The 15550-nt window shown below is 40.0% G+C and overlaps 1 protein-coding gene across 1 annotated transcript in view; it reads left to right on the top strand.

Moving 5' to 3' along the window:
• The window catches only part of ST7L (suppression of tumorigenicity 7 like), a 57855-nt gene that overhangs the window by 25881 nt on the left and 16424 nt on the right, over window positions 1-15550 (top strand). Inside the window, exons 6-11 of the mRNA XM_038749262.1 lie at window positions 2509-2587; window positions 3573-3727; window positions 5981-6078; window positions 7293-7407; window positions 8506-8578; window positions 9387-9489. Of these exons, the coding sequence (XP_038605190.1) occupies window positions 2509-2587; window positions 3573-3727; window positions 5981-6078; window positions 7293-7407; window positions 8506-8578; window positions 9387-9489 (623 nt within the window). The remainder of the gene's footprint in view (window positions 1-2508; window positions 2588-3572; window positions 3728-5980; window positions 6079-7292; window positions 7408-8505; window positions 8579-9386; window positions 9490-15550) is intronic.

Raw genomic sequence — 15550 nt, 5'->3', positions numbered from 1 at the left:
AAACCATAAACTCTTTCATTTTCTTATCAAATTTGAAATAGGCCAGATAAGACCACATAGTTTTAGATTGTTTTCAAGGAAATCTGCTTGAGGTGAAATCTGTATTTGTTTTTTTAAGTTGCAGCAGCACTGACATTAATCTTCTATTTGTTGAAGTGAACTTCCAAGTCAGAGCTTTGTTAAAACTTAACAGAGACTGACATTTTCCAAAGATGCACTTGATTCTCCTTTATTTTGTCCTTTTCCTGAAAATGCAAATGTAGGCACACCTCCTAGAGTGAAAATGAGTTTAGTTAAAAGTCATATTTTAACAGTGTCATGTAGACTCAGCACGATTTTTAAAATGGTAGCTCTGTGTTTCAGGTTCAGTCAATGCTCAATCAGTAATATTTATTGAATGTCCTCTTTATGCAAAGCATTGTACTAAGCACTTGGAAGAACATAATAAAATTAGTATACGTGCCCTTGGGAAGTTTACAGTCTAGTGGGGAGACAGACACTGAAATTAATAACAGTCTGGAGTAATAAATATAATATATGATATACACACACGTGCACTACAGCAGGATGCGACCAATTAAATGCTTAGGCGTAATGAAAATACTTAAGTGGGAGGTGGAAGAGGAGAAGGCCTCCTGGAAGAGATGTGATTTCAGAAGGGCTTTGAGAACTGTGCCTAGGGTAGGGACAGAATAGGGAATTCCATTCATCTGGGAAGGTGTGAGCAAGAGGTTGGAGATGGGAGAAACAAGAATGAAGTCTTTGAGTAGGATACTTGGAAAGTAACAAGAGTGGAAACTGGGGCATAAGGGGAGAAGAGAGTTTATCTCCTCACTGTACCTCGTTCTCGCCTGTCCCGCCGTCGACCCCCGGCCCACGTCATCCCCCGGGCCTGGAATGCCCTCCCTCTGCCCCTCCGCCAAGCTAGCTCTCTTCCTCCCTTCAAGGCCCTGCTGAGAGCTCACCTCCTCCAGGAGGCCTTCCCAGACTGAGCCCCTTCCCTCCTCTCCCCCTCGTCCCCCTCTCCATCCCCCCATCTTACCTCCTTCCCTTCCCCACAGCACCATATATGTATATATGGTTGTACATATTTATTACTCTATTTATTTATTTATTTATTTTACTTGTACATTTCTATCCTATTTATTTTATTTTGTTGGTATGTTTGGTTCTGTTCTCTGTCTCCCCGTTTTAGACTGTGAGCCCACTGTTGGGTAGGGACTGCCTCTATGTGTTGCCAATTTGTACTTCCCAAGCGCTTAGTACAGTGCTCTGCACATAGTAAGCGCTCAATAAATACGATTGATTGATTGATTAAAGCCGATGATCTGAGGAGTTTCTATTTGGTGTGAAGGGATATGGGCAACCATTAGAGGTTTTTAAGTAGTGTGGGAACTGTGTAAAAGGGTATTTTAGAGCAGTGATTTTGGCAATTGAAAGTATGAATTGGAGAGAGGAGTTAGTAGAGGTAAGAAGATCAACACGGAGGCTGCCAGAGGAGTTGAGCTGGGAAATTGTCAAGTGCCTGTATGTCTGTATCCCCCTCTAGACTGTAAGCTCATTGTGGGCAGAGAACGTTTCTGCCAACTCTGTTCTATTGTACTCTCTTAAGGGCTTAGTATAATGCGCCGCTGCACACAGTAAGCACTCAATAAATACAGTTGATTGATTGAAATACCTGGACCACTTGTTGCTTGTATAGAGAGGAAGGGATCATCATCATCATCAATCGTATTTATTGAGCGCTTACTATGTGCAGAGCACTGTACTAAGCACTTGGGAAGTGGGATGGATCCTGAAGATGACAGAATCTGGCAACAAGCCAAATATGGGCATTGGAAGAGAGGGAGGAATCAAGGATAATGCCAAGCTTATGGACTTGAGAGATATGGAGGATGGGGGTGTTGTCAACTGTGTTGGGAAAATTAGGTGGAGAAGAGGATTTGGGAGAGAAGATTATTTCAGTTGTGGATTCTAATTAGTGATAATTTATGTCACTTGAATTAAATATTTTGAATAGAAGTCTAAAAGGAACTTGATATACATGTGTTTATAAATAATACCCTTAGAAAGTGGATTTTACTATGATAAAGTGCTGTGTGACCCTGGGCAAGTCACTTCACTTCTTTGTACCTCAGTTACCTCATCTGTTAAATGGAGATTGGAACTGTGAGCCCTACAAGGGACAGGGACTGTGTCCAACTTGATTTGCTTGTATCCACCCCAGCACCAGTACAGTGCATGGCACATAGTAAGCGCTTAGAAATGCCATTATTAATATTTCACAAAGCCCTTATTCATAGGTTTTGGGGAAAGAGCATATTTATTTCTGGTATGCTAAATGTTTATGAATTCAATAGGAAATTGTTCCTGCTAATTAGATTGCTATGAGGGATAGATTTCCAAGAATTGTATACTTCGAAAGCTTCAGAATTTTCTTTGACAGCTCACCATATGTTTTGTAAAGTGTATCTTTATCACGTACTTTTTGAAAATGTTTTCTTATAGTTATGCAGAAGGCATGGCGAGAGAGAAATCCTCCAGCCCGAATCAAAGCAGCCTATCAAGCACTAGAATTAAACAATGAGTAAGTTTGAAATGGATGAAAAGTGAAATGACTTTCATAGCCACTTTGTTTTGAGCACAGTGCTATTACTCAGGATTGATAAGGAATTTGAAGATTGAGAGGGTCTTTTTGTTGCCGACTTGTACTTCCCAGGTGCTTGGTACAGTGCTCTGCACACAGTAAGTGCTCAATAAATACGATTGAATGAATGAATAAAAAAAGTTCTATCATTCTCTACTTCCATGTAAGATTTTCCGTATTGTACAAATAGATATTAGAGTAGGAAAGGTTGTATTGTAATTGAACTTACTAATTCGTTTGGCTCAAGTTGATACATGCTACTCACCTTTCGGGTGAATGCTTAAGCCATAGGCATAAGCAGTGTTTCGTCTCTTTTCTAGACTTAGATTTACAGCTGGTTGAATATGAGCTCCACTGTATCTTTCTGAAGTACATTCCCATCATTCAGTTTTTGTGTGTCATATCTGTTTAAGTAAAATATTAATCACATACTTATTTTTGAGGGCCCAAATGTTCAAAATCAATAAGCATTTGGGGAAGAGAAATGTGAAAATGGATATGAAAGGGATGATAAATGTTTAGGCCTTCACTTTTCATTTTAAGGGAACATCTACTTTTCATTAAAAGGAATGAGTCAATCAATGATATTTATTGAGCACTTGGTATGTGCAGAACACTGTACTAAGAACTTGGGAAGAAAGGTATGAAAGACATTTTAAAGTTACTATTAAAAAGAAAGGTGGCAATTAATGGTTTTTATATATCTTGAGAGGCTAGTTCCCTTTCTGAGTATTTTCTCCTGGTTAATATGGGTCGCTCTATGTTTCAGTTGCTTTTTAGTATTGATTTTATATTCAAAATACCAAAATGCTACAAATTTTTAGTGCTTTTCCCCCCGCTTCAGTTGTATAAGAAATAGCTATTTTCTAGATAACTTTCCCTTGCGTTTGTGATTTTTTTTTTTTATTTCTGTACCTATTTCCAGTTGCGCCACTGCATATGTTCTACTGGCTGAGGAGGAGGCAACAACTATTGTAGATGCTGAGAAGTTATTTAAACAGGCACTCAAAGCAGGAGAAATAATTTACAGAAGGTCACAGCAGTACCAGCATCAGAGTCCTCAACATGAAGCCCAGCTTAGTAAGGACCTTTGCATTCAACCTTTGAGACTATATTAAGTTCTTATGTTTTTTTCTAAGACAATAAATGTATTTACAGGAAATCAGTAGTGTCCTCTACAAGAAAGCAGTCATTCCTCAACCTTAACAGTTGGTTAGCTTTCATGAGTAGTTTATTCTTCTGTCTCCACTATCTACCAACTAACCAAGTAGACTCCTTCATTAAATTTTGATTTTGCTAAGGGAAAACATACTGTCTGTCTTTATAGTAGTTGCTGTCTGACCAACATAGCTCACCTGGATTTATGACAACATTAAGGAAATGCACCTCAAACAGCAGGCTTGCGACGTCCTGAATTTAAGGTTTCTATTTGACTAATGCTGAGATGGTACCTTTATTTTTAGGTCCCAGTATTAGTACAGTATAAAATTTATTCTTCGGGATCTAAGACTTTGTAGCTGGCACATGAGGACCATTGATGGGGGTGTAGACATAAATAATAATAACAACAACAACAGTAATTATATTTGTTAGACACTTCGTGCCAAGCAAAGTGTGGGAAGCAGCATGGCTTAGTGGAAAATACATGGGCTTCGGAGTCAGAGGACCTAAATTCTAATCCTGGCTCCTCCACCTGTCTGCTGTGTGATCTTGGGCAAGTCACTTCACTTCTCTGTGCCTCAATTACCTCATCTGCAAAATGGAGATTAAGACTGTGAGCCCCATGTGGGATATGGACTGTGTATCTACCCCAGGGCTCAGTACAGTGCCTGGCACATAGTAAGCGCTTAACAGATACCATTAAAACAAAAACACTATAGTAAGCGTTGACTTAGATACCAGATAATCTTGGACACAGATGATCATTGGACATTGATCAATCAGCCAGTCAGTCATTGATAGTATTTACACTGCAGTACAGAGCATGGTACTGAGCACTCAGAAGAGTACAGAGCAACAGGGTTGGTCCCTGTTCAGCAGGAGCCACAGTCTAGAGATATATGCAAGTATGGAAAATACCACTTGCCTTATTCTTGGGCAAGGGACCTATCCCCCACTGTTACGGGTGAGTTATAGGAATCGTGAATGGCGGGGAGAGGCAGGGCAGAGATTCCCTTTATTTTAATCGCACTTCTCATCCACTTGTCACCAACTCATCCTGCCTAAGAGCTAAGGTGATGAAGCTGGGAAGAAGGGATAAGGCGCGTTCATGGGAAGTTAGGTCCCAAGTCACTAGTTCCAGATCCACCCCTCCTGCTGCCACCCGTCTAAGAGAAGGTGTTAAGCAAAAAAAGCATCTGAGCTCTACTACCCCCTTCCCTCCTCCATCCCTCCCCTGTGCTAAGCAGCAGCAGCTGTCCAGAGTTCCCTTCATCAGGTGGGGCCGGGAGTGTTCCTGGGTGGGATAGAGAGATGATCTTTACCACCTCCTACCCCTCTTGGTAACATTTTAGGTAGCCCCTGCCATTCTTGGACAGCTGCTGCTGTGCTGTAGGGGTGCCCAGGGATTAGAGGCTGGTACTTTCCCAGTTTGCTGAGTGTGCAGGCTTCCCAGCGGTAGCAGTAGGTCTTTGTGAACCCTAGCTTCTGCCTTTCTTTCAGCTTCTGATGAAACCCACACTGGATCATTTACTCCACTATGGATTGCCTTATCACCAACAAAGAACTAGGATCCATTGTTCTTCCCGAGAGGTGAAAGTAGTTCAAGAGCCACAGTTTGGCCACCCCTGATTTAGGCTACCACTGCTTGTTATAATACACAGCTATGGGAGAAAGTAATTTTATGACCTGGAACAACTGAAACCACTAAAAAAACCTGTGCTATTTATCCTTTCAAATCCCAAATGTGGCTAGGAGATAGTTACAAAAATAATCACTCCGTGTTTGGAGAAACAGCTTCAGAGTTTTGTTAGCTTAAAAAGTAAAGTTTAATTAGCCATGGAAATTTTTTCTGGAATCGTTTTGCTAGCCAGTTAAAACAACAGCAAATATTAAAATAATACGGACCATTGAAGAAGAAACATTTAAAAGCTAATGTTTTTTCCCTTTAATTTAAGATATGTACTTTTTCTATAAATCTTAAAATATGAACTTGTCATGTGCAGAGTAACTGTAGCTGTTAGGTTTAGTGAATCTGGAATAATTAAAACTAGAGATATAAATTTTAGTCTTGCCTTCCAGCTTAAAAAAGTAAATGTAATGAGTAACTTAGAAATTAATTTTCAGATTTCAGTGTAAGCTAAGTTGTGCTTTTTTCCTTTTTTCTGCAATCAGGGAGAGACACCAATGTTTTAGTTTACATTAAAAGGAGGCTGGCAATGTGTGCAAGAAAATTAGGACGAATAAAAGAAGCAGTCAAAATAATGAGAGATGTAAGTTATTTTAAAGATGACAATTACTACTTTTTTATCTTCCAGAAACTAAGTGTTTTTAAATAATTGCGAACTGCTTTGATAGTGGATCAGTCTTAACCGACTGATGATTTTCATAACAAAATATGATATTTTTTGATAACCTGCCATCACCTCAAACTTAACTTGTCAAAAAACAGAACTCCTTATCTTCCCACCCAAACCCTGTCCTTCCCCCGACTTTCCCATCACTGTAGACAGTACCACCATCCTTCCTGTCTCGTAAACACATAACCTTGGCATTATCCTTGACTCCTCTCTCTCATTCAACGCACATGTTCAACCTATTACTAAATCCTGTTGGGTCAACCTCCACAACATCGCTAAAATCCATCTTTTCCTCTCCACCCAAACTGGTACCACGTTACTTCAAGCATTTATCCTATCCTGCCTTGATTACTCTCTCAGCCTCCTTGCTGACCTCCCTACCTCTTGTATCTCCCCACTCCAGTCCATACTTCACTCTGCTGTCCGGATCATTTTTCTACAAAAACGTTCAGGCCATGTTTCCCCAGTCCTCAAGAACCTCCATGGGTTGCCCACCCACCTTCGCATCAAACAGAAATTTCTTATAATTGGCTGTAAAGCACCTCACCACTCTCCTACTACAGCCCAGCTCACACATTCCACTCCTCTAATGACAGCTTACTCACTGTATTTCGATCTCGTGTATCTTGCTGTCAGCCTCTCACCCATGTCCTACCTCTGGCCTGGAATGCCTTTCGTCTTCATATCCAACAGACAATTACTCCACCCCGGCCCCTTCAGAGCCTTACTGAAGGCACATCTCCTCCTAGAGACCTTCCCTAAGTCCTCTTTTCCTTTTCTTCCACTCCTTTCTGCATCGCCCTGACTGCTCCCTTTATTCATTCCCCCCTCCCAGCCCCACAGCACTTATGTATGTGTCCATAATTTATGTCTATTAACGTCTCTCCCCCTGTAGACAGTAAGCTCGTTGTTGGTGGGGAGTATGTCTGTTATATTACTATCTTGTCCTGTCCCAAGCGCTTAGTACCGTGCTCTGCACACAATAAATGCTCAATAAATCGATTGATATTTTTGTTCATCATTTTTGGTGTGTATTTAATTTTCTGTTAGCGTTCAAAGAACTCCTCTATTTTAGTGATACAACTTTAGTGATCAGATTCTGTTGCCTATTTTTAAAAATTTTGCAGTTGATGAAAGAATTTCCTCCTCTTAGTATGTTGAATATCCATGAAAATCTTCTAGAATCGCTCCTGGAATTACAAGCCTATGCTGATGTGCAGGCAGTTTTAGCAAAGTACGATGGTAAGTTGTACCGTATTTGACATGAATTATAGGGTTATTAAATTCATTTTCCTTGTTGTACATGCCTGAATTTGGTATATACAGCACCTAAATATATTTGTAAAGGAGAATTGTCTGTTTATGAACTGGCTAAAGAGGTAACTCCAAAACCTCCTATACCCTCTTCTTCCGTCCCTATGCATGGCAGCTTTATGAGCTATCTCTTTTTCAGCAGGGACTTTATCTGCATCAGAAGTGAGGCCCCTGGGGCATTAGTTTACTTCCAGAGTGGCCTCATTGTGGCTATAGGGGGAAACAATGCAGGGATGCACTAAAGAACCTCAAACATCACCTAGAAAGTATCTGGTTTTGACCCTCTGGCATTGTTCTTATATCACTGCCTACCCTTGTGACTATAAATGCTCCCCAATATAAGTACCCAGGCCACTTATCCCACTGGAGAACCTCTGGATTCTTCTTCATTAGCTTGGAAATGGGGGTAACTCATTCTTTTTTGCATGCTAACTTGGAAAATTTGAAGTGTGTTATATTTGGGTGGGGAGTTTATTTCTTTTAAACATCTGGAACGCTTAGGAAGTGCTGCAGAATGCTGCAAGCTTATGAAGAAATTTGTGAGAAATCCTTTCCATATGTTACTTGCCAGATGCATAGCCTGCTTGGGATACATTTGATAGACAAACCTGGGGTCAGGATTTAAGAAATCAGAGGAGGCTGATTGCAGAGAAAGCCCAGGGCCAGAGCCGCAAAGGAGAAAATGGAGATGTGCTTCTGTATTCAATATTCTGCATTCTGATAAGTTCATGCCCTGCAGGATCTCAAGTAAATATATCATTTCAGTTGGCATCTGCTAGAATTACTAAGAAATATCTGGGAACAATAATTCTTCACCCATAGAGTTGACTAACTTTGAGACATATTTGTAAAATCGAAATAAATTGACCCAGATGGGTCAGTATGGAGTAGACGATCATTAGCTTCAAAAGAAGATCTGAGTTGTCGATAATAAGGAATCTTAACTTGATTTCACAAGTGCTTAGTACACCTGTAAATGTGCAATAAATACCATTGCTTGATTGCTTTCACTTCCTTATTTTGCAGATATCAGCCTCCCAAAGTCAGCAGCGATTTGTTATACAGCCGCACTTTTAAAGACCAGGACTGTTTCAGATAGGTAAGTAGTTGTGGAAACTACAGAAGTGTGAATCAGTCACTATCTGGGATGAGGATGTAAACGATAGGTAGTTCAAGTTTCCATTTCTTCTTTTTTTTTCCTTTGGTCTGTGGAGCTCAGTAGTGCCTATTTTACGCTGACTTTTGTCCCAGCATTGCAAAATGAAGGAACTCTTTAACTATGTCCCGAAGCATTTTCATTTTACGCTCTTACTTTTGGAGATTTGGGACTGCTTACAGGGCGTGTGTCAACGTGGAAAGAAGATGTTGCATACTATGTTCCCAAGGTTATTATTATGGGAAAATTCTGGATTTCCCTGTCAATGTGATTGCTCTGTTTGTTGGTTGAACATCATTCCTTGATGAACAAAGAGAAGCTCAACAGCCTAACCCACATTACCATGACATGATGATAATTGGAACAGGGCATTCAGTCCATTTTCTTCCAGGACGTGGGTTGGAACCGTGATCGGGAATGCATTTCTTCTCTTTGGAGTTACCTCCACATGTCCTTGAAACATTTCTGGTTTTATTATCCCCATCAAGGAATGTGGTGCTTAGTTTCAAAAGTCCTCTGTCTGTCAGGCACGCTTCATGTGCGCAGTATTTGAGACTCTCTATTCCCTAGGCTCTTGAGCTTTATAGGTTGAACCAGGCAACTTTACTCCCATTTTTAGCAGTCACCTGGCTCTGCTTTCAGTTGTCGCCAGAAACCTCTCCATTTTCGGGTTCTGGACTGTGGCCTAAGTTCATAATTCATGTTACTTTTTGGTTTAGAGGTTTATTCTGTTTGTAATCTTTACTTTCAGGTTTTCTCCAGAAACAGCCTCTAGAAGAGGGTTGAGTACAGCAGAAATTAATGCCGTGGAAGCAATTCACAGAGCAGTGGAATTCAACCCTCATGTTCCAAAAGTGAGTGAGTTGCTTTCCTCTGTGGATCAGCTCAATTTTAAGACTAAATATCAGTCGTCTTGCAGGTCTGAAAGGAGAGATTGTAATTGGAATAGAAGGTTGAGGATTAGACAACCTTGTAGGAACTTTTGAACTCTCAACTAAAATGAGTGGCTTTTTTTGACTTGACATTCAAGAGAAATATTTACTTTGCAAGAAGTCTTTTTTATTGCCTTGAAAATTTGGAGATGGTTTCCAAGTATCGTCTTTTTTTTTAAGATTATTCTCATCATCCTAAAAGGGAAATTAAACTTCTTAAATCCATTCTTTTGTCTCTCTGGGTTTTCTGATGTATTTCTTCTAATATTAAGTGCTTACCAAGCTCTGTGCTAAGCCCTAGGGTAGATTCAAGCTCATCAGACCGGGCAGTCCCTATCTCAGTGTAAGATGTGATGTCATTTTATTTAAGATCATTGCTAAATGCTAAATACAATAATTGTCATTTTTTGTTATTGTTAATTTTGCTGGTGCTTTGCTGGAGTTCAGTTAGGTATAATGGTTGTATTGTAGGGCTGTTGCAATGTTTCTTACAGAGTAACATTCCTTGCTGGGGTACTTTTTTTCCCAGTGGTATTTGTTAAGCACTTACTATGTGTCAAACACTGTTGTAAGTTCTGGGGAAGGTGCAAGTTTATTATTGGACACAGTCCCCGTCCCGCATGGGGCCCGCAGTCTAAGTAAGAGGGAGAACAGATATTGAATCCACATTTTACAGTTGAGGAAATTGAGGGAAAGAGAGTAATAAAAATGATAATGAGGGTATTTGTTAAACGCTTACTATGTACCAGCGCTGTTCTAAGTGCTGGAATAGATACAAGCTAATCAGGGTTATCCCATGTGGGGCTCACAGTCTTAATCCCCATTTTGCAAATGAGGGAATTGAGGCACAGAGAAGTGAAGTGGCTTGCCCAAGGTCAACAGTAGACAAGTGGTGGAGCCGGGATTAGAACCCATGTCCTCTGACTCTCAAGCCCGTGCACTCTCCGCTAAGCCATGCTGCTTCTCTAGTCTTGCCCAAGGTCACTCAGAGAGCGATTGGCAGAGCTGGGATTAGGACTCAGGTCCTTCTGACTCCCAGGACTGTGCTCTCTCAATTAGGCCATGCTGCTTCTAAAAATATTTGAAGGCAGTATAATTCAGGGATAATATTAGTAAATTCATATGCAAAGGCAATACAGGTGATAGAAACTTGGCATGAAATTGGATAGTTCTGCAAATTAATTATCTTTCCCTCTATACATGGTCCACCAGTTGAACTAGCGATTATTTGAATAGAAGGAAATATTTGAGGCTTTTTTAATCCAATTCACTAATAGTGTTATTTGTAGCAACTAATCAAATTTCCTGTCATGTCACAGGTAGTAAGCCCTAAATATGTACCTGGAAACCCTTCCATTTTTATGATCTTGTGGTAATTTGTGGGGTGATGATTTTTCTGTGATTTTTCTTTATCCTTTCCTAGTCATTGGCATCTTTGTTCCTCCAGGCTCTTGAGTTTTGTGCTTGATTTTTCAAGTGGTTAAATAGCATTTGCCATCTAATGGGAAAACATGAGTTAGCTGATATGACTGAAATCTGATTCAGATGGTAGTTCACATTCATGGACAGGTAGTATTTTCAGCAAAGAGGGGTATATAATCTTGCCTCAGAAGACTTGAGTTCACAATAGTATTCCAGGAAGTTCTCCTTTACTCTTCTGCCTGTGGGGCCATTATCTTTCCAGCGGGGACACCTTTGCTGTAAAGGTTGTTTTTAAAACTAAAAAATGATCTTAATTTTTTGGGTTTATATGTATCTTTTCCTCTGAAGTGTTCAGTGTACTTTCACATCTACTATTTAATTTATCCTTACAAAAAGTTTTTTTAAAGAAAAATTTTCCTGGGACGTCATTCAGATACAGATAAACAAAAAAATATTGATATTATATAAAAGTTTTATCTTCCTGCAGCAACAGCATGAGCATTTCAATTAGGATCCAGTATTCTTTCAAATTGAAACTGCAACATCAGAGAAAAACTGTTAAAAGCAATTCTAGCCAATGAGCCCTTAATCTGACAGCCATGCTGAAGAAGACTCAATCTTTTTTAGGTTGATTTTATTTCCTCAGAGGTGCTTACTTATTTGCTATCATACATTTCCCTGCATGAATTTCTTGAGTCTTACCACTACTATGTTTTTATACATTCCTTTTTAATCCTGGAGGTTTAAAATGACATCTACATTTTGCAGTTAATCACAGGGCATTTTACTCCCAATCTATTTTTATATTTACTCTGCCATACTGTTTCTCTACTAATGGGGTTGCTGAAGGCATCTAAAAGACTAATAAAAGCAGAATTTCATTTTCAGGGCTGAGGAAGCCATCAGAATAGAATTTATTATATGTCTATTCAGATAACTTTTGCTTTAAATTTAGTGAAGAAATAGCCAAACGACAAGGGTTTGTTGATTATTCATGTTTGATAATCAATCAGTAGAAGTCCCAGTATTTTCCAGCATTTCTCTTCAGAAACCTGAATGTTGGACATGTTAGACAGACAAAGGCTGAAGACAAATAGATTAAAATAATCAATGATAGGAAACAGATGTGGAAGTTCCCAGAAGAACTGCTGAGTCGATGTTTGTTTAGTCCCAGATGAAACTGTGTACCAGTCTCATTTTTCAATATTTCTCCCAACTTGTAGACATTCTCAGTTTATTGAAAGGGCTTTGTTGAATTCTCTTCCAAGATAGATTCTAAGGAATGCAGATGGGAAATGGTTAAATGTTCAAAATTTGGTTCCCTGTCCCATCTATTGAGAAAAGTGATGAGTTATTTATACAGAACAGGGTAAAGTGATGGAATTTGTAAGGTGATGATTTTTAAAGGGATTAGTCTCTAGGAAATAATCTCCAAAGGGGAAATCATAAACATGCAAAGCAAGCAAATACAACATTGTCTAAGGAAAGGTTAAATGTCTGTAATGTAGAGTCATTTCACCTCCTTGTGCTTTGTTTTGCCCTTCCTTCCATAAAATAAGAAGATAGGAATAAGAAATAAAATGAAAAGTGGAACATTGTAACTCATGCTCTCCTGGAAAGGGAAAAGTATTTCAGAGTAGGAGAAAACAAAAAAAAGATATCAGTTCTATAACTCATCTGATGTCTAGGACTTAAATTCCTACTTCAGTTAAATGAAAATGTGAGATTAAGTTAAAGACTTGAAATTGCACCATACAAACAAGCTGGACTGCTTTCTAGGATGTTCTCTTGATGTTGAAGGTTTTTTTAAAAATTAAAGCAACCATCTATTAGAGGCAAAAGAAATATCATTTTCTGCACTTCCAACAGATGGCATGATTGGAGGAGGGGCACACTCTTGGACAACTCTGAGACCACAAACCTACTTCAGCTCGATATATTATTAAAAGTTGAGCAGTACTGCAAAGACATATAAGTTGAAGTGGTGGGATCGTTCATCTGAACACTATCGAGTAGGACAATTGTTAAAAGTTCTTCTGAAGAACTCCTGAGGCCCAACAACCTGGACTGTGTCCCACTTAAATAACATTACTGTTATATGAACTGACACAGCCCTGGAATTTGAGGCTGTCTGTTTTTGCTGCAGTCTTACATTGTTGAAGTACGAACAGGCTTTACTCCCCCCCGCCCGCCCCCCGGTCATGGTCCATCTTCCTAACTCTCAGCTGGGGCCAAGCAGGCAAGCAGGGCTTTGGAGGTTTGCTTCCCCCAAACCTCTACTGGGGAGGTGTGATAACTTCTTTAACCTAATGAACATTGACTTTTAAAACAAACAAAAAAATCTTTTTCTTCTGAGGAATTTCTTAGGCAAATTTGGCATTAATTATTCTAGGAAACATAACAGTAAAATGACAAAGGATAGAGTTGTTTTAACAGGGAATTCTTGCTGGCAACTTTCCATTTAGCTGCAATGGGAATAGTTGTAGGTCTAGAGCCTCGCAATTTGTTAAAGCTGGAAACTATTAGAAGTGCAGTGGAGAAAGATCACATAAATCTCTCCAGGCTATGAATTTGCTTTTAGGTATTTCATTAATATTGATTGCTTGTACAGGGCTTTGATTCCGTTGAATGAATAACAGCTCAAACCTCCATTTCTTTGCCCAGTGGTAATCCAGTAAAACAGTAGATTCTCATCCTTTTTGGTTTCAGATGCTTTTAGCCCCCTACCAAATCCTAAAGATCCTGGTTAGGCTAGCCAGTGTTCAAAGCTTAGGCTGCTGTAGACTCTTGTACTTGGAGAGAGGTGAGGGGGGTGTTGGCTCACTCTAGTTTCTGCAGGGGTCATCTGGTTTATCCCTCTACCTTCATGTAGGCTTTTACTAAACTATTCCAGGCAAATAAATGGGTGTTCTTCCATTTTCCGATGTCTTCAGGGAAGGGGATTCTACAACACCCCTAGATCTCACATTCCAGTGTCTCTAACCCTTTTCTGTTTCTAATCCTCTGATGTATTTCTAGACCTCAAGTGGGAAAAGCCCAAAAGGGTGAAGGGATATTTTGTTGGAAGGATCTCCTAACACATTGAAAGGATTATTGATATGATTTATTGCTTACCTGATTAATTAGAACTCTTCACCAAATTGAGAACTTCAGAGAAACAAGAGTGAATCTTCTTTTCATTTTGTTTCCAATGAATCTAGTAAGATAAAAAATGTTATACCACCTCAAAAAAAGGCTTCATATTTCTGAGACTCCCCAGTATTTGTATGTGCTTGGGTACTGAAGGGTTTGGTTGGTTGCTTTTCTTTTTTTTTGTGGTGGTGGTTCTTGTGGGTTTTGGGCTGTTTTTTTTTCCGGGGGAGGGGGAGGTGGGAGGGTGGTAAAATAATTTTTTGGTCCAGATTTGTACAGGCAAGTCTAACATTAAATAACTCCAGCTTTACTTTCATTAATGGAAAATGCTTTGGGCAAACAGGATGATCCTGTCTTCAAGTGGCTCCTCTGAACCCTAGTGAGAGTCTGACTGTCTGATTGATAGAAAGCATTTCAGGCTTTCTCTCGCCCCTTCATCCTGCTGCCCTAGGGCTCTCAGGGTATCTCTGGAATCCTGACAGGCTGGCAGCAGAGTGAGTGGAATAATTCAGTTGAACCTTGCATGTTTCCAGTTGTGTAAATCTCTAGCCCAAGCAGACACAGATCCAGGTGCTTGAGTCTAGATTCAGTTGGGAGTGGCCCAGGCAAGTGCCCTCCACCGCCATGTGGCTGACTCCTAAATCCCCCCTCCAGCCCTGACCTCTGAGCTGTCCTGTAATCCCACATCTCCTCTTGATTCTTGAACATCTCCATCTGGTTGTCCCGCTGGCAACTCAACATGTCTGAAATGGAACTAGTTTCATTCCTTTCTAAGCCACTCCTCTCACTTTCCCGTCTCTATTGATAGTCCTACCGTTCTCTCTTCCCAAAAGCCTGCATGCTTAGTGCTTAGTATAGTGCTTAGTTTTCAGTGCTTAGAACAGTGTTTTGCACCTAGTAAGAGCTTAACAAATACCATCATTATTATTATTAGTGTCACCCATAACTCCTTGCTGCCCTTCTGCTCTCTCCTTCAGTATGTCCCCATGGACCAGTGGTAGTTCTTACACAGTATTTGTCGGATCTGCCCTTGCTCTTCACCCAAACTGCTACCATTCTGGTCCAAGTTCTTATCATATCGGCCTCCTTGCAGGCCTCCCTTGTTTCTAGTCTCTCTACCATCCAGTGTCTTTCCCACTAGACTGTAAGCTCTTCGAGGGCAGGGATCAGGTCTACCAACTCTACTGTATTCTCCCAAGCACTTAGCATAATTATGTGCACACAGTAAACGCCAAATAAATGCCACTAATTGATAGATTACATACTGCTGCACAGATCATCTTTTTTAAGTGTTACTTGGCACATATCTCACCACAACTCAGAATCCATACTGGCTTCCCATTTCCTTACATGTCAAGCGGAAACTCTCCATGACTGATTTCAAGACCTCTACCAACTGTCCACTTCTTCTGCATTAGCTGTCTTCACT

This window comes from Tachyglossus aculeatus, chromosome 7 (genome assembly GCF_015852505.1).
Source record: "Tachyglossus aculeatus isolate mTacAcu1 chromosome 7, mTacAcu1.pri, whole genome shotgun sequence".
In the NCBI taxonomy this organism is placed as follows: domain Eukaryota; kingdom Metazoa; phylum Chordata; class Mammalia; order Monotremata; family Tachyglossidae; genus Tachyglossus; species Tachyglossus aculeatus.
Note: the sequence above shows the minus strand (reverse complement) of the source record. Positions and strands in the feature narration are given on the sequence as shown.